This window comes from Heteronotia binoei, chromosome 10 (genome assembly GCF_032191835.1).
Source record: "Heteronotia binoei isolate CCM8104 ecotype False Entrance Well chromosome 10, APGP_CSIRO_Hbin_v1, whole genome shotgun sequence".
Taxonomy (NCBI): Eukaryota; Metazoa; Chordata; class Lepidosauria; order Squamata; family Gekkonidae; genus Heteronotia; species Heteronotia binoei.
In genome coordinates this window covers 58,414,260-58,438,626 of record NC_083232.1, presented here as the reverse complement: position 1 = coordinate 58,438,626, position 24,367 = coordinate 58,414,260, and the positions used below count along the sequence as shown (strand labels likewise).

At 40.7% G+C, this 24,367-nt stretch overlaps 1 protein-coding gene across 1 annotated transcript in view; it reads right to left on the bottom strand.

Annotated features, from left to right (window-relative positions):
* Positions 1 to 24,367, bottom strand: part of CHN2 (chimerin 2) — a 213,430-nt gene that overhangs the window by 11,964 nt on the left and 177,099 nt on the right. The window contains exons 8-9 of the mRNA XM_060248726.1: positions 9,677 to 9,761; positions 3,529 to 3,702 (exon numbers count right to left, since the gene is read on the bottom strand). Coding sequence (XP_060104709.1) covers positions 3,529 to 3,702; positions 9,677 to 9,761 — 259 coding nt within the window. The remainder of the gene's footprint in view (positions 1 to 3,528; positions 3,703 to 9,676; positions 9,762 to 24,367) is intronic.

Sequence of the window (24,367 nt, the reverse complement as noted above, 5' to 3'; positions counted from 1 at the left end):
GGCACAAATTTGCAGCATAGCTGCTGGTGCCTCTCCTCAAAAACCTCCCCAAGTTTTAAAAAAATTGGGCCAAGGAGTCCAATTCTATCGGCCCCACAAGGAAGTGCCATCCTCCATTACATCCTCAGTTGTTTCCAATGGAGGAAAATGCCTTGTGGGTTGAAGCAGAAATCTTTGAGCTGCTTGTTAAAATGTTGTGTGCCAGCACCCTTTAGCACAATTTAGAGGGAACTATGGCTCACCATCTCTCTCTCTTTCACAGAGAGAGAGAACGAGAGAGAGAGAGAGATTGCACACTTTTGGCCCTGTAGCATGAGTGAATGGAGAACCACAGCCTTCAAAGTATGACTTTTCACTGGTCAGGTCAGCAGGGATAAAAATCAGTGATCACTTTGAGATAATCTGAAATCTGTATGTGGAAAGAGAAGTTGTCCCTTCTTGAGAAGAGTGAAGCTTTCTTTGTAGCATTTTAAAGTACACCTATAACATATGTATTTCAATGATGTGGATGGTTTCATTTAATGCTACTGCTTGAGCATGATCAGCATGGGGGGAGGGCATTCTCTGGACAATTAAAAAGCAGCAACAACCAACAATAGCCTTCTGTTGTTTTAATATGTTACCTATATATGTGTTTAAAAATATTATTATATTTTGGGGGTATTTTTTGTAGTGTGTGTGTGTGTGCGCACGCGCGTGTGTGTATTCATGTGTGGATGCCTGGAAGACTTCTAGCGACCTCTATTGGAGGCATGGAGGACATTCAGAGAAGTAGCTTGATACAGCCTGCCTCTGCCTCCTGGTCCTGGTATTCCAAGGAGATCTCCCTTCCAAGTACAGCTTCCAAGATCTAATGAGATCGGGCTTGCCTAGACAGGGCAAACAAGTATTATTTATTCTGTTAGGTAGAGACTTTCCAGGTCATGAGCCAAAATCTCTCTCAGACCCCCGCCTTTAAGCTGCTCTCATCAGAAACACTTAGGATTGAACTCTGAATATTTTATATGTAAATATAAAATGTTTCTATGATTATGACTCTTGCAGCTCACTGATGATGACTTTGAAACTGAAAGTAGTGTCTTATACCATCTATGTCTAATTCAGAATAGGCCTCTCTTGTACAGATAAAAGATCTGGAAGGGGGGCAACTAGAGATAAGCTTATGCCATATTTGAAGAAAAAAATCTGATAAGGAAAACAAAAGTGTAAGATTTTTTAAAACCCCCAACACCATTAAATCTGTGTTTATGCTTGTGCAAACATTTGCAACTGAAAGGGGAAAAAAAGATTTTGCATCATAGGATTGGAGAACTTTGGTCAACATTTTTCAGTTGCCTATCAGCTCAAGGAACATCATTGGGATGGGTGTGGGAGAAGTAGGCAGCTGGCAAACGAGGTGGCAGTTCTTGCCATCAGAACCTTGCCATCACTTCTGGCTGTGTAATCAGAAGTGCTGTCACCACATTGTGGGATTCTCTACTATTCACCTGAAACTCTATGGTAAAAACTGGTTATGCAGCTGGAAATGATGTGGTGTTGATGGATGCCATTTCATCCCTCCCATTTTTACCCTGCCACCCAATTGAGTTCAGATGAGGGATATGGAGTGCGGGAAGATGGCAAGCCAAGTTTCAGGTGATAGTTATATCCTATCACATATTTAGGAGCTTCTTTCAAAAGTTATATCCTATCCTATAGGAGCTTTCAAAAGTTATATCCTATCACATAGGAGCTTCTTTCAAAACTTTTGTGCAATAGGAAAGGAAAGGTCCCCTACGCAAGCACCAGTCGTTTCCGATTCTGGGGTGACATTGCTAACGTTTTCACGGCAGAGTTTTTTTATGGGGTGGTTTGCTATTGCCTTCACCAGTCATCTATGCTTCCTCGCCCCCAGCAAGCTGGGTACTTATTTTACCGACCTTGGAAGGATGGAAAGCTGAGTCAACCTTGAGCCGACTACCTGAAAACCCAGCTTCCACCGAAGATCGAACTCAGGTTGTAAGCAGAGCTTAGGACTGCAGTACTGCAGCTTTAACACTCTGCGCCATGGGGCTCTTATTGTGCAATAAGGCAGTACCAAAAAAGTGCTAAAAGTCCTCAGCTGAATCCTGTCAGTGCCAGGTACTGAAAGAAATTCCCTCTTAAAACCTTTGATCATATTGATCAAACGTTTGGATCAAGATACCAGCCTGGATATATTTACTTGTTGTTCTCAGTTTGAAACATCTAATGTTAAATTACTGAGACTTGAATGTATCTGATAACATCTGTCAATAGGAGCTATAATATTAAAAGTTTTGGTGAACCAGATAAGGAACTGACTGCTTCCTATACTGACCAGCCTGCCACCTCAGAATCCCTGTTCTTTGTGCCCTCTCTTTCAGAGGTGAGATGAGTGGCAACCAGAACCTTTTCAGTGGTGGCACCTCGCCTGTGGAATGCCCTTCCCCTTGAGGCTTGCCTGGCATCTACCCTATTCTCTTTTAGTTGCAGGCCAAATCATTTTTTTTTTAGATCAGGCTTTTAATTAAGGGATTGATCTTTTAACATCATTTTCTTCCCACCTTAACTGTTTTATAAGAACTTTCAAGCTGGCCAATGTTTTATGCTGCTTTTCACTCTTATTCGTTTTTAAATTGTTAACAACTTTTACGGTTTTATGTTTTGATTATGTTTTATTTTGGTCTTCCCAGATGTGTGGCTTCATCAGTCTTGTACCTTGAAGCTGCCATCAAACAGACTGCCACCTCTGTCTGGTTTGCTGCCCTAAAATTAGACCAGTCTCACACTTTTCTCAGTCACTCCCTCCCTTTTTGCTTTGCTCATGCTCTGATTCCTTTGTTAGTCCATGCTGCCAATTTCTGGATTCTAAAATAGCAAGACTAGGATTTTGCCTCTCTGGCTTGTGATAGAGCTTGGACTCTGATTAAAAAACCACTTGAACTATAGACTGGAATCACCTTCTATCAGATGCCAAACAAATTTGCTCTCCATTGTACCTTGGTTTTATTCTTTCAAGACTGTTGTCAGCAATAAGTATATTTATTCTCTTACAATTCCCTCTTATCCCTGGCCTGTATAATGCATGACTGATTTCTGATCTTTTTGGAAGATTTTACAACATGCCACATGGTCAAAGGATTTGTTCTTATGGTCTTGAGGTGCCTGAACTTTGGCACACTTTTTCTTCACATGCAAATTCTACAGCAGTTTAAGAGCTTCTATTAAATTAAATATGCAGTTAAATAGTTAAATATGCAGTGATTCTGTGGCTGTTTTTAAATTTTAATTCTATATTTTGAATTATGTATTCAATATTTACTTCTTCCTACAGTGCTGAATGTTCTTTTTTCCCCTCATGTTGCTATATTATTTTGTCTAAAAGCCTACGTGCTATGAAGACTCCCTTGAATTAATGAATGATTACATTTTATTTTGTTAGCTATGTTGAGCCCTGGAGAGGTGACACAGAAAGTTTCTTAATAAGTGCACAGATATTTAATCAAAACTTTAAAAACTCATAAATACCTCTTGCTTCAATTTCACGAATGCAAATGTCCACTACCATGGGTCTCTGTGCATTGTGGGCCTTCACTAGTGTGGTAAGGTCACAGCAGTAGACTCGTTTGATTCTCTTGAGGTCTGGTTGACAGTCATTGGGAACGTATTTTGAGCACTGTTTGTGTACATTCAAACCACAGTCTGTAACAGAAGCATTAATATTACTTGGAATTGCTTTAACATACTGTTGAAAAGGAGATACACTCCCCTTCAGATAAACTACCCTGTAAAGCATCATGTCCAGTGATAGCTCTATAATGAAAATAAAATAACCTAAGTAGGATAACAAACAAAATATATAAATGGAAAAATGTATATATTTGTAACATACATATACCCATTTGTTTACTGATTATATATATCATTTTTAAATCAATCATTTGTAATATATTTGTTGATATTATATATATATACATACATACAATTCCGCAGGGCCTGAAAGACTGGACTCTTTTGACTTGCATTTAACACCTGAGGAAGGCAACCACTACATTATAATATCCATACCATAGCTCTGAGAGCCCAACTGGCACTATGATATCAACATCTGAGTGCCAACATAACAGTAATAATGTCAGCAATATTTGAGCGCCGATACAACAATAGCAGCGACAGTAAACAGATGACTAGCCTATAGTTTTATAAATTAGTATACTATTGTTTTATTATATTGTCTTGTTTTTAAGCTGAATTGTTGATTTTAAAATGTTGTTAGCCGCCCTGAGTCCATAAGGGGAGGGGAGGGCAGGATAGAAATCTAATGAATATATATATATAGCGCTTTTTTTTTTTTGAGCAGGAACACAGTTCCGGCTGATTTGGTGTCAGGAGATGTGGCCTAATATACAAATGAGTTCCTGCTGAGCTTTTTCTATGAAAAAAGCCCTGTATACACACACACACACACATCCTAGGCCCAAATTACACTCCCCTTCAAATAAACTACCCTGTAAAGCACCATGTCCAGTTATAGCTCTATTATGAAAATAATACAAATAATCTAAGTAGGGTAACAAACAATATATATCAATGGGAAAATGTATATATTTGTAACATACATATACCCGTTTGTTTACTGATATAATTATAATCATTTTAAAATTATTTTATTGATACTGTAGCTATGGCAGTGAGATGACTTTTAGAAATGGTGAGTCAGCTGAAATCCTTTTATATCTATTTCTTCATTTTCTGAAGGCTATATAATTAATTGTGCTTCAAGTAAGCTTATATGACATATATTTCACTACTGTGTACCATTTAATAGCTATTGGCAAGCAATTATACAGATGTCATTTTAATTCAGAAGCAGATGCCTTGAGAGATAACTTTAATTCTGTTCTTCAGGATGCTGCTTGAATGATCAAAGTTGGGTCTACTGCTGCAGCAAGAAATCAAGCCTACCAAAATGGCATAGCATCCAAGTTCAATGTAAACAGGGGCTTGAGTACGACTAGAACCTCTAGAATTAATGCTTTACCTATCTTGGCTCACAAGTGCTAGGCCTGAGCTGTCCTGCAGCTGAATCAGAATTGTATGACAATTTGTAGAACCTAATGAAACCACCATCAATCAATTGGTTTATTTCCAGTATCTGACAATCGCCCATCAGCATTATTTTTTTTTATTCCCCGGCAGATAGCAAAAACTGGAATGTACTGAGTTCTTGGTGGGCTGCCACAGATACATTCTCTTGGTTCACACTGTGTAGGTCTATGCTAAATTCTGCTTCGTCAAATAATGACAATTGCAGTGGTAGTGGAAAGGAGGGACTAGATGACATCCAAACCCACTTTTCTTCTCATTTCCCATCTCTTGAACTTGAGTCTAATGTCAGTGGTTCAGTCCTGAAACATTTGAAGTAGCAATAAAACCTATATGACTGTAAGCAAATCGCGCTGCACTTATGACTGATTGCCTCACCCATCAGAGATTTGATGGCAGGGTTCCCAGATTCCAGGGTTCTGCTTCTGACTAGGCTGAAGTATTAATCTCTTATCTCTCACAGCTTTAAAGCAGAGGTCAATATTTCATCTGTCTGTGGAAGATGGCTTGGAACCTACAGAACATTCCCACTAATTGAAGTGATTTCCATCATTGGAGTGGTTGTTCTTTCCCCTCAGCCACCACAGCAGCAACTCCTCTGCAAAAATGCTGCTCCTGAGGAATAGGAGACCCCAGGAACAGCATGAGAGGAGAGTTGGAAGACTGCAGCAGAGTAACTTCCAATCCAGGCCACCCCCCCCCCCCAACTGTGGAAATCATCTGCAGGATCCAATCTGATGTCTCTGACCTGCCACTAAGCCGTGTTGGAAGAACACAGGCAGTTTTTGTCCTTGTAACGGTCACAATTTTCATGTCACCATATTATAGTACAATCTGAAGATCACTTTGAATATAAGTTTAGGAATTGTGTTTTGCTTGACTCTTTGAGGGAAGATTATTGCAAGCTGAAGTGATACCACCTCATCAATCTAAAAATAATTATTTGATATCCACAAGTTAATTACCTCTGTGCCTTTAACTACATCTGTTTGGCTTACTAGACTCGCTCAGACAGAAACTACCACATAATATGTTATTGTTCAGTTAAATCTAGACAAACCCAGCCAGCTGTACTTAAGATACTCCCTTTATTGTTTAGTGTTCTCACTAAACATTTCCTGTGTAGTTAAAAACTTGTTTGTCTGCTTAGAGTTAAATATTGGTAACCTAATGAAGCAGAGGATTAAGCTCTGTACTAAATAAACAGACTTTTTCACAGACTAAAAACTTAAAATAATAAGAAAAAAATCCAGTGACACATAGGCTATTTACATACACAATTGTTACATAATTTCTTATGCAGTAAACCTTTAGTCATTTTGTAAAGTTTTCCTTTGCCTTGTTTCCAACATGCTGTCTGGCAGGGAGAACATACAACATATGGTATAAGCAGACACCTCTTGTTACATTTGGGGCTTGCTTGCAGGTTATAGCTCACGTGGACTTTGTCCAGGAAGCTGTTGCAGTGCTAGAATTCAACCTTGAAGTATATGACATTATATAAATAAAAAGTGCCTTTGAGTATATGGCATATACTATATTAGTATGAGTATATGGCATATACTGAGTGTCATCTACAACAAGTGCTCATATTATTCCGCAAAACAAGGATATTAAAGGCAGCTGTATTTGAGCTCCAGAACCTTAAATGGCATAAACTGATCTACAGCCACAATCTCATGACTAATGGCATCAACTGGTGCATCTGTCAGAATCCCTGCCATCAGTAAGGTCATTCTTTTAGCCCAATTTGTTGTGGAAATAAGGAAGTGTTTGCTAATTATTCTGAAGGGGTGGCTTGTTGATAGGAGATTGTGGTGATCAGAATAAAAGGATTAAGAATAAAAGGATTCACTTCTTCACAGCTTCCTGTTCCTCGCTATAGAGCCCAAACTCAACTCCTTACCCTACCGATTAACACTGAATAAATTCCATTTTTACATCTCTGCTATTGTACTAATTTGAAATTAGAACAGAAGGCATTACCTTGAATAAATGGTTCTACTGAAGCAATGGGATTGATTTTGTGATAATATGAGAATAATTTGAAAAGTTTGTCGAATGTGGTTTTCTATCTCCCCACCCCCTTTAATTTATGAAAGTATACATCTTATTTTGTATAAGTTCCAAGGCAGCAAGAATACTTAGCTTTAAGTCAATATGTTTTTTAAAACATACATTATGAGGCAGCATTCAAAAGTAAAAATATGCACAAATCCAGGACCGATTTCCCACTCACCCCACGCCACTCTGACATTCCTCTTTCTAGCATGGCGTCCTTCCGGTTTCCCACTATCTGACCTGGGGCTTCAGCTCGCATCCACATTTTTGCGTAGTAAACAGAAACCGCTAAAAACTAGTTTCTTGTAGATGTGCAAAAATGCTGACACAAGCTGAAGCCCCGGGGCAGATAGTGGGAAATCAAAAGGATGCCACACTGAAAAGAGGAACGTCAGAGTGGTGTAGGATGAGTGGGAAATCGGTCCAGCCCTTCCTTTCCTGTGTAAAGAATCTCAGTTAAAATTGATTCTGTTTACCCATGACATGAATACAGGTTCATGGAGTAATCAGAGTTAATTTTTCCTTTGATCACATCTCTATTTGCACATTATGGATAACTGGAGTGATTTTTAACTGTGCAAGAAAGAAAAGGGAAGAGTGAGGCACATACCTGAGTTTGGCAACAAACAAACCCCACCCCTTTCTGGGAAGTGACTTCATTGGGCTGCGCGTGCTTTGCGCAAGCACTCAGCCCAGCCCTCTCCCACTTCAAAGGGAGCTGGCAAAGAGGCCACGTCCTTCTTTTCTTCACAAGAAAGAAGGACACGACCTCTTTGCCAGCTCCCTTTGAAGCGGGAGAGGGCTGGGCGAGGGACGTTTGGGTCAGCGGGGATGGCGAGAGGGCACTTGCCCCTGCTCCTGCAGCGAAGTGGCACCCCAGGTGGCTGCCTACTTTGCCAACTCCCACGTGCTAGTCCTGTGTCTGAATTAGGGTTGCCAGTTCTGGGCTGGGAAATACCTGGAAATTTAGGGGGTAGAGCCTGAGGAGGGTGTGGTTTGTTGAGGGGAGTGACTCCAGTGGGTTATAATACCATAGAGTCCACCTTCCAAAGTGGCTATTTTCTCTATCATCTGGAGATCAGCTGTAATAGCAAGAGATCTCCATTCACTACCTGGAGGTTGGTAACAATAGTCTGAATGCAATCTTAGTGAGTATTATTTATTTATTTTAATTTCTATCTCAACCTTCCTAAAAAAGGGCTCAGGGTGGCTATATGACAGAACAAGGGGAAAAAACCCCATAAGATGTAGGCATCATATTCCCCATCTGAGGTTGCCAACTTTGTGTTGGGAAATTCCTGGGGATCTGGAGCTGCAGCCTGGAGAAGATGGGATTTGGGGAGGTGAAGGACCTAACTAGAGTACAATGCCCTAGAGTCTACCCTCTAAAGCAGTAACTGTCTCCAAGGAAACTGCTCTGGACATAGGTTGTAATTCTGGGAGATCTGGAGGTCCCAACCAGAGGTTGGCCAGTCTACCCCATCCCTAATCCTACCATTCCTGGTCATAAAAACCCTGTGGCATGTTAAATTTCAGCTGAGCCTCCTTCATTGTTTCCCACATTTTCTAGTTCCCTACTGCTGTCTTCCAAGATGTTCGCTGTCTCCATCTCATCCATATGTCTTAGAGGGGAAGTCTCCCAAGGGCTAATGTGAATCTGTGACTGATACTTCTTATGAAACCCCAGCTCTAACACCTTATTATGATTCTGCTGCAATCCCCTGAGGCTGTTTCCTGTGGCATCAGGATTCCATCCACTTTTTATACCCAGGGTGCTGAGAGAAGAAAACATGGCTCTTACCCAAGTGTTGTCCTTGGAAATTAGGTGTGCCAACTTTTGTACCAACAGAAGTTTGATATGCCATGAAATGCACATCAAACGTCTCTTAAAGTAATAAGAAAGGCAAGACAATTGGCACAGTTGGCAAGCTTATCAGCAAATGGCATGCTACGTTTATTGCCAAAACCCAAAGTACACAAAGGACCATAAATGGAAAATCAGTGCTGAGAATAAATAGGATCCAGATTAGCACTGGCATTGCTGAGCTAGTGATTCATTTGGTGGCTTTCAGCAGGGACTCATCTGCATATTAGGCCACACCCCCTGGTACCAAGTCAGCTGGAACTGTGTTCCTGTGTATTCCTGCTCAAAAAATGTCCTGGTTTTTCAATGTTCTTTTCATGCTTGTCATTCTTTGCAAACTTCCATTTCCCATAGCAAAAGGCAGCACATTCTTCACCTGATCCCAGTCCTAATCTGTCCAAGCAGTCATAACAAATAAAATAATTAAGTAAAACTGGAGTGAAATGCCTGTTTTTCTGGGAGGGCACTTTAAACCAGGGACCTCTCATACTATCCAGTTATTACATACAAAGTATTAACTTTTTTTTTTTGCTTCTTTTAGAGTGTCTTTAAAGTGTATCATGTCTGGTTAAATCACTCATCAAAGAGATTTACATTGCTATTTTTCAAGTAAAAGAATTGGGCCAGTATGGCATTTAAGATTACCTGAACACCTGACTCCCTGAGCAATGAGTCCCCACATGAAGTTGGCACAGTATTCACACCAGTGTGGGCCTCGGAATGTGTGGACCTGCAATACAGAAGGAAAGGGAAAAAACAAACCCTTCAGGATCATCAGGAGGCAGATGGCTTGACAGATGGAACAAGAAGAAAGAGATAAAGAACAAAGACGCAGTTCACAGAAAGTCTTCCTCATGCACAGCCAGTCGAATCCCCAAACTTGAGGGTAGCAAGCCCAGGGAAAAGAGAAAACTAAACTGCGACTTGTGCTTCTCTTCATTTCACAGGGGACAAATCAAACAGAACTAAGTTACACTCCAAGTCACTGAAATAAATCCATTAAACTTTATCCTTAATGGTCTTCTTGTTTCACATATGCTAGGGAAATGTACAATGAAAGCATCACTAGCTTTCATCTGATACTGAAAACATAATGCAGATAGGGCTATAGTCCAGATTTCATGTGTTGAGTTCCACAAACTAACCCCCACTTTGCCTAGGTAGTCACAGCAGCTCCACCCCTTTCTAAGACCTCTTGAACTGAAGTTGGACGGCTGGCTGTAAGAAGACTCTGCCCCCTCCCCCTTTGCTCTGCATGGTGTGTTGGGGAAGGGGAGAGAAAAAACCAAAAGTGGAAGGCTTTGAGGAAGTGACTGGCACAGCTGAGTGGGCATGTGCCTGCTTGTCAACCCTCCCCCCCCTTGTTATTTTGTTGAGGTACCTGTCTTGCCTGGCAGTGGTTGCCTTGTGTGCTGCCTGCTGCTGCCCTCCTTTCACCTCCACCACCAACAATGCGCCCAGGCCGAGAGGCGTCTGGGGCTCTTCCATCTGGCAACTGCCAGGTCAGCATGTGGGCCTTTTTCTCATTGGCTGCCTTGACGCCTTCCCTCTTCTACCTCCCCATGGTGGCATTGGTGTCTTGCTGCTTGTTTTGAGTGATGCATCAGAGAGTAGACTGACAGCAATGCTACTACTTGTTCAGAGTGGCAGTGAGTAAAGGCGACAGATTGGAGGCCTTCCAATGGAGGGGCCATACAGATAGAAGGGGGGTTAAAAGATGGGCCTGGCCCCCCCGGGCCCCACTGTAGCTATGGGCCTGGATGCAGAAATAATTGCAATAAATTTTGGTGGGACTTAGTGTTGACAGAGTTTAAATATGCAAAGGAGCAGGGAACCAACTGTTTAAGGAAAATAACTTGGTTTATTAAAGAAAAATAAATTCTGACAGGACAGAGGGGAGGGAGAGAGGCTTAGCTAACTAATTGCTGTGAAAGACAGGAACGAAGAGAGGTAGAATCAGTTGGAGCAAGAAGTTTTTGAAGAGCCAATCAGGAAACAGGAAGACCATAATTTGAAATTGTGGGAAGTCCCTAATCTAGCTGTACTAAGGAGCAGTCCTTCAGCTGTCTCTTATACGCTGTTCTTCTGATAATCTCAAAGTAGGTGCACTACAGTCAGGGCCAGTGCTAGGCTTTCTGGAGCCCTAGGCAAATCATCCACTAGTGCCCCCCCCCCATTATTAAAAAAAATATAAGATTTAAGAGTGCCAAACTTGAAACTTTTCACATTTTTAATTTACTGATTTTTAATTTTTTTTTCAAAAAAAAATGTGAGAATAAGTGCTTGCCAGCCATGTCAGGAAGGAGGGTGGCAGGACAGGATGAGGTAGGAGGCCGAGTCACACATCGGGGAGAGGGGGGTGGCTTGGCTTTGTTGAGGGCAGCTTGGTGATGGGAGAGGACAAGGTGACAGTGGCCAGGAGCCAGAGTCAAGCATCAGGGAGGGGGTGCCCAGTGATGCCCCCTAGGCCAGGTGGCGCCCTAGGCGACTGCCTACTTTGTCTACTCCCACGCACCGGCCCTGACTATAGTTGCATATTCCAACACTTAACAGCCAGTTTACGTATCACAAATGGCAAGATCTGTACATGGTAACGGTTTAGAAGGTGGTGAGGTCAGGGCTGGTTTCTGGATTTTGCTGAGGAGGCAGTCCTTGCATCCCCTTCCTGTGTCCTGCCCTTGTGCCCCTCTCTCACTGCCCAAAACTGCCTGCTTGCTTGTGAACACTTTCAGTATCTGTGCTCCCAGCTGCATGCTGCCCACACACCATTCCCCTGGTGGCACTAGGGAGCACGTGCAGGTGGGAACATGGGCGACAAGAAGGTGCAGCACATGGGTAGCAATAAGGTGCAAGTGGATGGAGAAGCACTTTGCAGGCAGGCAGCTGGTCAGGCATGCAGCTGAGAGGCCATGGTAGTGGGCCCCACCAGAAGTCCTGGGCCTCAGCAGCTGCCCCACCTTAGGGGATGTTGAAGCCAGCCCTGAGTGTGGTTAACACTCATGTACATCAGCTCACACATGGCTTAGTGTGAGAGCCAGTTTGGTGTAGGGCAGGGGTGGCCAATGGTAACTCTCCAGATGTTTTTTGCCTACAATTCCCATCAGCCCCAGCCAGCATGGCTAATGGCTGGGGCTGATGGGAGGTGTAAGCAAAAAACATCTGGAGAGCTACCGCTGGCCACCCCTGGTGTAATGGTTAAGTGCGTAGATTCTTATCTGGGAGAACTGAGTTTGATTCCCCACTCCTCCACTTGCACATGCTGGAATAGCCTTGGGTCAGCCATAGCTCTTGCAAGAGTTGTCCTTGAAAAGGCAGCTTGTGGGAGAGCTCTCTCAGCCCCACTCACCTCACAGGGTGTCTGTTGTGGGGGAAGAAGATAAAGGAGATAATATGCCACTCTTAGACTCTGATTCAGAGAGAAGGGTGGAGTATAAATCTATGGTCTTTTTCTTCTTCTTCGTAGTCTGCTAGTCTTGGATACCTGGGGTGCCATGGGGGAATATCTAGCAGAGTGGACTGTAGCATTTCAGAGTGTGTGTTGGGACTGTGGTTCTCTGTAGAATAACATCCCAGATAAAAAATGTCTACGATTTCTGAGCAAGGGTACTCCCTCTTCCTACTGCACACATTTTCTATGGAGAGTTTGTTTTGTAGCAAGTGTTCAACAAGCAATCCATCAGCTGCATTTGACCACCCCAGGATTCTACTGCTTCAGTCCTACACAAATCTGCTGGATGGTTGGATCCAACCAACTACCCTCATACTGTGGTTGATTAAAATATATACTGGTCTTTACTTTCATGTAATGGTCATGGTCCAGAGCCTCTGTGATGCTCCTGCTTGATGGGCACTTCCAATCTTTTTGGTGAGGCCAATGTCCAGACAATGCCTGCTGTACATTCTCAAGTTCCATTAGGCTTTTGGTTGAGGACAGCAAGGGGTACCATCCTATCTGGCACTCCCCCCTCCCCCACAAGACAATTAAACAATTTAAAATTTGATGTTTTAATGCCATCTGAGAATGTTTTAATCATATTTTATTTAAACTGTAGGTATTGTTTTATTAATTTATGAATGCTTTTTTCTGTTTGCTGCCTTGAGCCCTGTATATTCAGGGAAGGAAGGTCTATAAATTTTAATTATAAATAAATAAAATAACAGATGAGAACTGGAGGGCTCTGTCCATAGGACTCTGGATGACAGTCACTAACTGTTTTGGATTGTGGTACCAGGCTACAGACAGGACTGAAAAGTCTTTTAGCTACAAAAACAAACAACTCATTGAATTGCTGAAAACCACTTTGATGCGTTACATTAAAGGCAAAACAAAAGAATGTGATCCTGAAACCTTTATCAGAAGATTAGAAAAAGAATCTGATAATTTCCTCATGGTCTCTAAGACTGTAATTTTAAAACGCTTTCCTGAGAGGAAGCCACACTGAATAAAGTGGGACTTACTTCTGAGTATTACTCTCAAATCGAGTTATTCCCTGATGCCAAGCTCAGCATCTGGTGCTGGCTTCTTGGTTTAGCTGGCTTCTTGGTTTAAGCACAAGGTTTGGGGAAAATCTGAATTGATGGACTAATACATATGTTGACAAATTTTGAGCCTTATAACTTCCCCAGGTACAGATTAAGGTTGCTAATTCTGGCTTGGGTAATTCTGGAGCTTTGGGAGTGGTATCTGAGACAGCATCTGAGAAGGGGAGGGAGCTCATTGGTGGCAGAATCCACCTGCCAAAGCTGCCATTTACTTTAGGGTAACAGATCTCTGTAGGCTGAGGATCAGCTGTAGCTCTTGAAGAACCCCACCTGGAGGCTAGAAACTCTAGTGCAAGAACATAACTCTCTTTTTAAAAAGTTTACAGACCCAGAAACCAAGTATGCCTCAGCATAAGTGTTATTTCCTTCAAGGTTTGAATACTTTGAAATTATTTCATAATAATAGTTATAACCTTTTTAAAAAGGGTACATTCAAATATTGGTATCAGTGTTCTATATTACATTAGAACAATATTTGGCCATATGGATCATACACACAATTTGGATAATGCATTAGTTCTAGTGAAGCACAATTATGACATGTCTGTTGCACGAGCTTTTATGTGACTACCCCACCACCAAACACATTGCAATCACTAAACTAGAGTCAAGGAGATTATTGTAATCTTGACTCAACAGGAATAATGAGAGGCTTGTGTATGCATTCCAGGCAATGGTTGGGCAAGTATCGTTTTTTGCATGTTTGAATCAGCTACAGATACGGGAAAACTATTTCTGTCTCCTTACTCTCACCAAGTTAAATAAGTAAACGTGTTTTATGCAGACCACAAAATTTAAACAGATCCTTATTCAAGAGGGGAAAAAACACAGTATGTGCCATTTTTCTACAAATCTCAGTACAAAAAAAGCTAGTGGATAAGTGTGATGAAGACAAAGGCAGTGTCTGTTTGCAGAGTGTAATACCTGCACTTATGGTCAATAATTTGGAAGTCTTTTGAAATTTAGAACATGAGCAGGATGTGAAAAAATATACAGAGCAATCATGCAGAGTTACTCCAGTCCACCTAGGTCAATGAGTAGCTTGCCAGTCTCCAGGTGGTGTCTGGAGATCTCTTGGAATTACAGTTAATCTCTGGGTGACAGAGATCAGTTCCCTTGGAGAAAATGGCTGCTTTGGAGGTCTCCAATCTGGCACAATATTGTGAAGTTACTATGAAGTTATAACTACTTCTAATGGTTTAAGAGTGAAGTGTTCAAGCTGGAAATGTATCAGCATTATCATTATCAACTGACAACAGCCATTTTCCTAGTTAATCATGTTATAATTAGCAATGTTTGGCCATTATTCTTTTCCATAGGGAAAGTGATTAAATACATGTCTATTCGTTTTTGAAAAATAAATTCTATATTTTGTTTGGAAATCAAATTGCTCTGCAATGTGGAGATATGGTTGTTTTATTACCTAATTTGTACTGATTTTTCTAAAAGCAAGCATTTAACTGCACAAAGTACAGTTTATCTTCTATTTGAGACTTTACCTGAGGTGAGAATCTACAGTACAGTCTTAAACAGAATTGAAGTCTAAGGATACAAACAGTTGTAATTCTGTTTAGGATTGCACTGTTAGACTTCTAGTGGAATAAAATAAAAAATTATGTGATGACTTCTCTGGCTTTAACATTATTTTGTTAAATTTTTAAATCTCACTGTACATCATGAGGATTCATGCAAGAAACTCAGATCCAGAACCTGATATAAAAACTAAGCTGGAATCTCTTGGAGGTTTTCTCTGTGGTCTGGGCATGCATTGAATCAGTCACAAGACTGAAACCATTCAGCTGCAGCTACCTTCAAAAAGTAACTTACCCTTGTTGAACTATCTGAAACCTGTGAGATTTTTCCAATATTAATAAACCCATCAGATAAATCTTTGTCATGTTGTTGTCACAATTAAGGCTCAAACTGTGCATAAACTAAAAATAAAGAGGAGGTAATCTAATGAATCCCTACCCAATATCTACATTTAAAAAGTGATGGGGGAAAACTTAAGAATAATCATAGGTGGAATCTTTTCTGTGAGGTAAGCTGTGGATGTATTTGGTGAAATACCGCAGATTATTGCATCATCTACAAGAGAAGACTAGAGAAGACTACCAAGACTTGAAAGGTTCAAGTCTGGAAGGTTTGTCACTTGTTGGAATTGTGATTTCTTTTTACTGTTATGCTTTTCTCTCTCTCCTTTATTTTCTTTTCCTGTTTATTGGTTGAATTACTTATGATTTCTTAATGATCTTTTCTAAAATGAAACTATTTGGGTGTCAAATGTCCAGCCCACAGGCCAGAACTGGTCTGCCGGCGGGTCTCGAATTTGCCCTTTTTGGGCAAACTCATCGAGAGGGCAGTGGCGATGCAGCTACAGAGTTTCCTGGAGGATGCTTCTGTCCTTGATTCCCTTCAGTCTGGCTTTCGCCCGGGCCACGGGATGGAGACGGTGTTGGTTGCCCTGGTAGATGACCTTCAACGGCATCTGGATCAGGGCGGCTCGGCGGTGCTGATGTTGTTGGACCTATCGGCAGCGTTTGATACGGTCGACCATCGGTTACTGACCTGCCGCCTCGCCGACGTGGGGATCCAGGAGTTGGCCTTACAATGGCTTTCCTCTTTCCTTGAGGGTCGGGGACAAAGGGTCGCAATTGGGGGTGAACTGTCCCGGAGACACATGCTTGATTGCGGAGTGTCTCAAGGGGTGGTCCTCTCCCCGATGTTATTTAACATCTATATGCGCCCCCTTGCCCAGATTGCCCGAAGGTATGGGCTGGGTTGTCACCAGTATGCTGATGACACCCAGCTCTATCTGCTTATGGACGACTGACCGGCCTGTGCCCCAGAAAATTTGGACCGGGCGTTACAGGCCGTGGCTGGGTGGCTCAGGCTGAGCGGGCTGAGGCTAAATCCGGCGAAGACAGGGGTCCTTTGCTTGGGTCGTCGGGGTCCGGGAGGGGAAATCCCCAACCCAGTTTTTGACGGTGCACCGTTGACAGCGACGCAAAAGGTCAGGAGCCTGGGGGTACTATTGGAGCCTTCCTTAATGATGGAGGCTCAGATAGCAGCTACTGCTAAGTCCGCATTCTTTCATCTCCCGTCCTCCCCCCTCCTGTCCTCATCCTTTGAAGCTCGGAGGCTGCCAAAGTTCTCTGCTCTTTCTGCCTTGCCTTTGTCAGCTGCAGCAGGAAGCAAAGCTGCAAAGAAAATGCAAAGTGGATTTTCCATTAAAGCCTCTGTGCCCTGGGCCCAGAGATCTTAATGGAAAATCCATTCCACATTTTCCTTGCAACTTTGTCTGTTCTGCAATGTGTTTCAATGGACTGGAGATCAGTTTCACTTTTCAGCGTTCCTATAGCCAGGTGAAGCTCATGCTTCCTAGAGTTGTGTCCTTGCAAATAAAGGGTTGATGCTTTGAGCCAGGTTGCTTCTGTTGAATGGACCTGAGAACTAATGCTTAGTGAGTACTCTAGCCTGGAAACCCACAGCCAAAGGGGGATATTACACTGGAGAGCCATTGCCAATCTGAGTAGAGGGGGAAGGGAGAAGCTTGCAATGCCCAGCCATTTCATGTTTTCCCAGGCTCAGAGCATTTTATATTTTTAGTTTCTTCTGTGATCCTTGTGCTTTTTCTTGATGCTTTATTTTAAAAATTGTATCACCAAATCCCACTATTTCCCCACCTTTCCATTTTAAACAAAATATTGCAAGTGTTTTAAGCATGTTTGTATTTTAAATTAAAAATAATATCTTTAATTGTGTTTGTTTGTGTCCTTTGTAAAGTTTATATATCCACTACCTCACATTACATTTTATGACACACATGGCCCAGGCTCATGAAGTCCCATTTTTGTCACATCTGGTTCTCCTAACAAATGAGTTTTACACCCCTGATTTACATTATGATAAACTGTTTGCATTATGGACCCCTATTAACCATTCAGGTATATAAATACTCACTTGGGATTACCTTTAGTACCTGTAATAATCTAATTTTGTGGTTCATTATGAATTGCTTTTGAAGGAAAGGTAATGGCATCATTTTATAATAACAAATTTATTTTATTTATTTTATTTTAGTATATTTCTATTCTGCGCATTCCCCATAGGGCACAAATGTTCAGTATAGAAATGAGAAAAGAGACTCCTCATTCAAAATATTTCCACACATGTCAGTAAACAATTTAATCAAGGTACCAATCACTGTTTATATTTTCACAGAAGTTCCATTCATTCTAATGATTGGTAACACCTCTCCGGGAATGAATGGAATTTCTGTTGAAATATAGATAGTGATCAGTCCCTCAATTAAATTGTATTAGAATTCCTTGGAAGATCAGATTTGAGAATTGTGTAGTTGACCTTGGATAGCTTGAGAAGAAGAATCTGAATCACAGGCAGTTGAATATCTGGATGCCTTGTGTATCTCGATGCCTTGTCCCCTCCATTGATATTTACTGAGGTGTATGGACGTATTTTAATGAGGAACCTCTTTTCTAATTTGTATATTGAACAGAATATATATCAAACCAAATATAAATAAATAAATAAAACTATCAGTGTTAATATCCAATATCCATTTTTGATGTGTTTACTTGAAAATTCAAACCTGTAATATTTGATTGATATTCAAGGCTGATTCATACCGTATATGATGTGTTGATCCATGACATATCACTTACTCATAGTTTACCTCTGAATAAGGGAACATGTCTATTGCTATCTGCAGTGCCATGTTGTATGTAAGCTATAATGGTGGTGGCAGAGGGGTTGATCTTTGATGTTTGTTTTATATGTACAAGTAAATACTTGATGTTTGATTAACCAAGTGATGGGAACATGTGTGCCTGTAGTCATCTTTAAGCTTTAGGTTCTCAGAATTTAGCTTCACCAGCCAAATGGTTACAGACATTAAATGTATTTGAATTTGCTATTAAAACTGCTGCATTTCCTAATCTTCTTAAATGGTTCAACAGTAATCACTAGGATATTTTGGGTTTGTTTGTGACATCATATAAAGTAGTAATTTTGTAGCAGATTATTTATGCAACTGTTGCCGATTATTCCTGCCCTTTTCCTGCCTTAACAGGAAGCAGTAATTATTTCTCTACAATTTAAGAATTTGAATTGTAGAGTTAATTCCCATTCTCTGAAAATGTACATGATACAACTGCTCTTGTTTAAGTAGTTCTGAACATATCACCTTCCACAAATGCAGAAATGCAGAAGCTACTTTGAAAAAATGCTCAGAGTCTTTGATCAAATTAAAGTGATGGATGTGTAAATGAATTTATCTGTAACATTTTATTCAGTGAGTGGATGGAACCTCATGTTTTAAGGCTACCTGCCTTACCTGAAGCTGCACTTCTGGAATCAGTTTTCAAAGTTTGGTCTAAACTAATATCCAAATGGTTAGAATTAAAGTTTACAGCCAATGTGGACTGGGACAGAATACTATTCAACTGTACATATTTACTTAGAAATATGCAGCTATGTGTTTTATAACAGCATAAGAACAGCCTGGCTGGATTAGTCCAACATCTAGTCCAGCATCCTGTTTCAAACTGTGGTCAACCAATTGCCTGGAGGGTAGCTCTAGCCCATTTCTGGAACTGGAAGTGGGGAAGGGGGGGAGCCAAGCCTTTTCCAGTGCCATCCTTCTAAAGATAAAATGCATGCCATGTTGGGGCTGGCAGGGCCCACGTGCGGTGCACTGTGATCGCGGCGGCAGCAGCAGGGGCAAAGGGAAGGGAAAGGAGGGCCAGGTGGCAGCTGGAGGAAGCAGGCAAACTAGGCACTTGCCTGGGGCACAGGGAGGGGAGGAGCCAAATTTGGTATACCCACTCTCCTGGCACTCTAGGCAACCACCTAGTTTGCCTAGTAGGCGAGTCGGCCCTGCTGGAGGGCCGACAAAATGGCATAGAAACAAAGGCTTCTCATGTGGTGTCCTAGAGGTTTACTACCTCTGTGTATGATAGTTCCCCTTCCTCACCATAGTAGCTAGTAGCTACTGATAGACCTATCGTCAATGAATCTGTCTAACCACCTTTTAAAGGCTCGATGATCATGGTCATCACTATGTGTACCAACAGTGAATTCCATGATGTAATTGCTCACTGAGTAAAGACCAATTTCCTTAATTATAGGAAATGCCTATACATTATATAGAAGGTTGTGTACAATAATCCAAAGAGAAACTTTAGACAGGTCCAAAGATTTGGGCATGCCCTGCTATATTTTTATCTTTTTATCAAATCCCCCCCCTCCCAATAATATGACTGTTGAAAGTCACTTCTGTTTTAAGAAAAAAGATGGGGCATAGCTGGCTGATAGTCAGGAAAGACAAATCCGAGGGTTAGATCCAGCCAGCTTTTTCAACTAGTTGCACCGAATTTCCATCTCTACTACAGCTGCAGTCTCACATGGCTTTTGTACATGTAGGTCCCATGATTCTCAGCATAGCCTTTTGAGGTGGTCAAAGAAGACCAGAAAAGCTGGTTGAATACAATCCCAAAGTTCCTAAGTGCAGTACTAGCTGGAAAGGTCTTTGGATCCCCTGCTTGTCTATCCTTTTCAGTAAGCACAGGAGTGAAACAAGGGCCAGCTGTGTGACTGTAACCTTCTTTTGAACAGTAGGATTCATAGCAAACAGGATCATATCCCACCATTTTTCTTCCACTCTTGTGTTCTTAAGGTAATAAGGTAAATCCATAATCCTTTCCTGGTCTTTCCAAATGCATTTGTATTCTTTGAAACAGTTAAAGAAGTGATTATTTAATTGAAAGAATGTAAATCCAACATGAAAGACTAAATGAACATAGTAGCACAGTTTCCATATAATGTTATGAAAATGAGCCTTGGAAATTCTCAGTATGTACAGTTAATTTGCTGTTCTTGATTCATTTGCATCTCAAATATTAATCATTTCTGCTTTTATGGCAAACCATAGTTTGTTGTTACAGTTGATCTACAGTTCATCTGTTTTCTACCTTATCAACCAGGATTACCAATTGTTTGAAGGTTTGGAAGGAGAGGAACAAATCATAGTGTGCTCTTCCAAACCAGAATTCCAAACCAGTTTGTCATGTGATAAAATGAGGGGGTGGTGATAGTGGTGATTTATTTATTGAAAAAACAGAATGGATTAATTTCTAGGTCTTTCATTAGGGCAATGGGGAGGGGGGGAATGAATGACTGAGGCTTTCCAAGGCTTGTACCTGTAATGGCAAAGGATGGTTTGACATGCAATGGTTTGATTTCCCACGTCAAATCGTTTTTTAAAAAATCACACCAGTATCTTCTTTTGTTTCAAACTTTTTGTTGTGATGAATCTGTTCCTTTTGTAAGGCCAGAATGTCATGAGTATCTCACAGCATATCTAAACTTTGATATAATGGATGGACTTAATATTTTCATTTGGATGAAAGTTCCTAATAAATTATTACACCATCTTTTAAAATGCTTTGGATTCATTATGCGAGATCTGCTGGTGAGAGAACCTGAACTCAAAGCAAGTTAAAGACAGTCAAACTAAAATTTTGTAAGCAAACTAATTTTTTTTTTGAGGACTAAAAAAATGAATGCAGAAGACAGAACTGGTTTGGCTAGGCTTATGCACTAGACCTCTTTCTTATTTTCTTATCTTCAGTTAAGATCAAATTTTATACTTAGTTATTTTTAGGAATGTGATCTCTGAGTCACTTAATCCCAAAAGGGGGGTAAAGTTCCAAGCAAATGTTTCTTTTAAATGTGCATTTCTTGTTAATAGCACATGCCACACATTCTGATGAGTGCTATGTCATGAACACTCACCACCCCATATGCCTTTAGTTCTATAGCACACTATTTTTAACATCTTCCAGAACAAATGGCTTCTATGAAATAACAAGATGTTATTGTTAACCTTCATAGCAGAATGATTGTAAGTAAACCACAATAATTGGATAGATAGATAAATAGATATAATTGAACTGAATATAATTGGATTGAATATAATACTAAATAATAACTAGTTATGGTTCTGTTTTTATCACTTATTCCATATTGTATTCATGAATCCATGGCACAGGTACATGAGTTTAGAATCTCGCATTTCCATGATGGGTGCCTAACCCAAATGACTTATCTGTGGAGTAGCAGGAATGTGCCCATGGAACCATTTTCAAACTGCTCCAGTTTCAACAATTAACTCTTTGCCATCAAAAACGATGTAGCTTCAAACACTCTGAAAAGGTGACTGATGGACATGTGGCATTTTAAAAAAATAGTTTCCTGAATGGCCTCATCCTCTGTTACAAGGGTTGCCAGCTCTGGGTTGGAAAATACCTGGAGATTTTGAGGGTGGAGCCTGAGGAAGATAGGGTTTGGGGAGGAGAAGAACTTCAACAAGATATGATGCCATAGAATCCACCTTCCAAAGTGGCCATTTTCTCCAGATGAACTGTTCTCTGTTGCCCGGAGATCAGTTGTACTCCTAGGAAATCTCCAACCACCACCTGGAAGTTGGCAGCCCTACCAGTTAGATTGGAGGTGAAATCATTTATGTCAAACCTATATGAGCAAGAAGTTCTATATCTGACTGGGGTATGTATGCAAAATTTTGATCCAATGTACACTATCAATACCTTAATCAAGATAAACTAAAGAGCCATTGGGATGGAATGGTTAGAATGCAAGACTAAACAGCAGGACCTCTCTGTCAGCGTAATCTACCTCATAAGGTTACTGTGTGAGAGAGGAAATGATGTTGTATATAGAGCATAAAATTAAAACCTGGAAACCCAGGTTCAAATGTCCACTCTGCAATATAATCTTGCTAGATGATCTTGATCCAATCACTCTCTCTCAGCCTGAGATATCTCACAGGGCTGTGGCTGTTGGGAGGATAAAATGCAGAAGGGGAGATGGATGCTGTATGTTGCTTGAGGAACCCCAATGGAGAGAAAGACAGGCTATAAATACCTCAACAAATAAGGTACAATGGAGAAGGGAAAAAATATGCTATCCTGAGATCCCTGGAAGAAAAATGGAATAAAACTCTAATAAGAGATTTTTAAAAATTCCACTGATGACCAATTTATTTTCATTTTAAGTAGTAACTGATTTTTGGTATGAGTTTGAGATACAATACTGGATTGTGGGATAATAATTATTTGCTTTGTAAGAAATATTATACAGTTTGTCATTTGACATTTTCAGAGTACTTCTTGAATCTTGTACTGGGTACTGTTTAAATAAAATCCAGTTTTCTCCTCAGAATAAGGTGATTTACCAGTTAAATTATAGCTTTTTTCGAACAGGAAGCAAAAGGGCAAGCAGAACAGCTAGAATGAGCAAATAAAGGTTCTGGGCATACTTCCAGTTTTAAATCAAAGACCAAACATGGGGAATTTTGAAGAGGAAAGAAAAAATGTATAGGTCAATGTGGAAAATATGCCCTAAGTCATGAGAAAATATCTTTCTGGCTGAAGTCAAACTTTTTAAAAAATATAAAATGATGATTACAGGGAAATCTGCAAGCTCAGAGAAGGTTTCAAACATTTTGCAAGACAGCATCCCTTTTATCTTTGGAAAAGTATTTGGCGTTTATGGTTTGGTCAATGGTTACTTTAAATATTTTATATAGTTCAACCTCCCCCCTTCCCCGCCACATTCCAATACAAATTCATCCCATTCAGCTCAAAACACAGTAATGATAACAGTGAAAGCACAGTAGTGAAAGAATTATAATTTTAGCCCCCTTGTTACATTAGGCAAAGACAGAGCAATATTACAAACTATTCAATTTTGACAATTCCCAAACTTATGTGTATATACAACATAGTTTATTCTGCAGTAGCTGCCATCTGTCTCTAGATCCCTGTTTTTCTTTAGTAAGTAACGCTTGTAACTGGCTTTAGAAAGATTTGGTTTTACAGTGAAAATCACAACCCATTATAAGATTTTGGCAAAGCCAGTTTGGTGTGTGTGGGGAGGATGAATGCAAGAGAATATGTGCAGAAACTTATGAGTGCAGAGGGATGTTCTCCATTCGTTCCTGATAAACATCAAACAGAAGCTTGAGCAATAGTAACAATAATAGCTACAGAGTGTCTGAATCTGGGACAAAGACAGCTCTTCCCGCAAAAGAGCAAGATGCCTGAAAGCTAAATTGCTAAAAATGAATCACTTCCTCCATGCACATATACTGGTCCAAACACTGCCTGGGGTGGGGGTGGGGGTGGGGGAGACAGAAAGCTTCTTTTTAGATACAAAACCCATGGAAGGTCGTAGCTTCAGCTATTGACAAGTGAAGGCAAAGGCTTTCTCCAAGAGCTCAGCGGGACTCCTGAAGTGTTTCCTTGGCACATGGAAGCCAAACAAAAGCTATTAGACAATGTCATCACAGCACTCTTGTTTCTCATTACTAGAGGCTTAGGGATGCCACAGTTACAAAGGGAGCAAGTTGTGATTAAAAGGAGATCTCTCTTCATAAGCAAAATGAAGACCTGGGCAGAGACATTTCTGTTAGTCTCAGTATGTGCCTGGTGGTAAAAAAAGGACATGAATCAAAAGATACAGGAAATGTGAATTAAAGGAGTTGGTCTGGAAACCAGATTCGGGTTGCAGTCTGTGACATATACTTCTACAATGTAATTCCAACTATGCTTACTCAGTAAGCCTCATTAATTTTAGTTAAACTTACTTACAAGTAAGTATGCTCTGTCTGGATTGCAAGTCTCACTGCTTAGTGTTTCAATCCATTTGTTCCAAACTCTATCTTTATTTAAGCTTTAGCAACTTGGTGCTCTT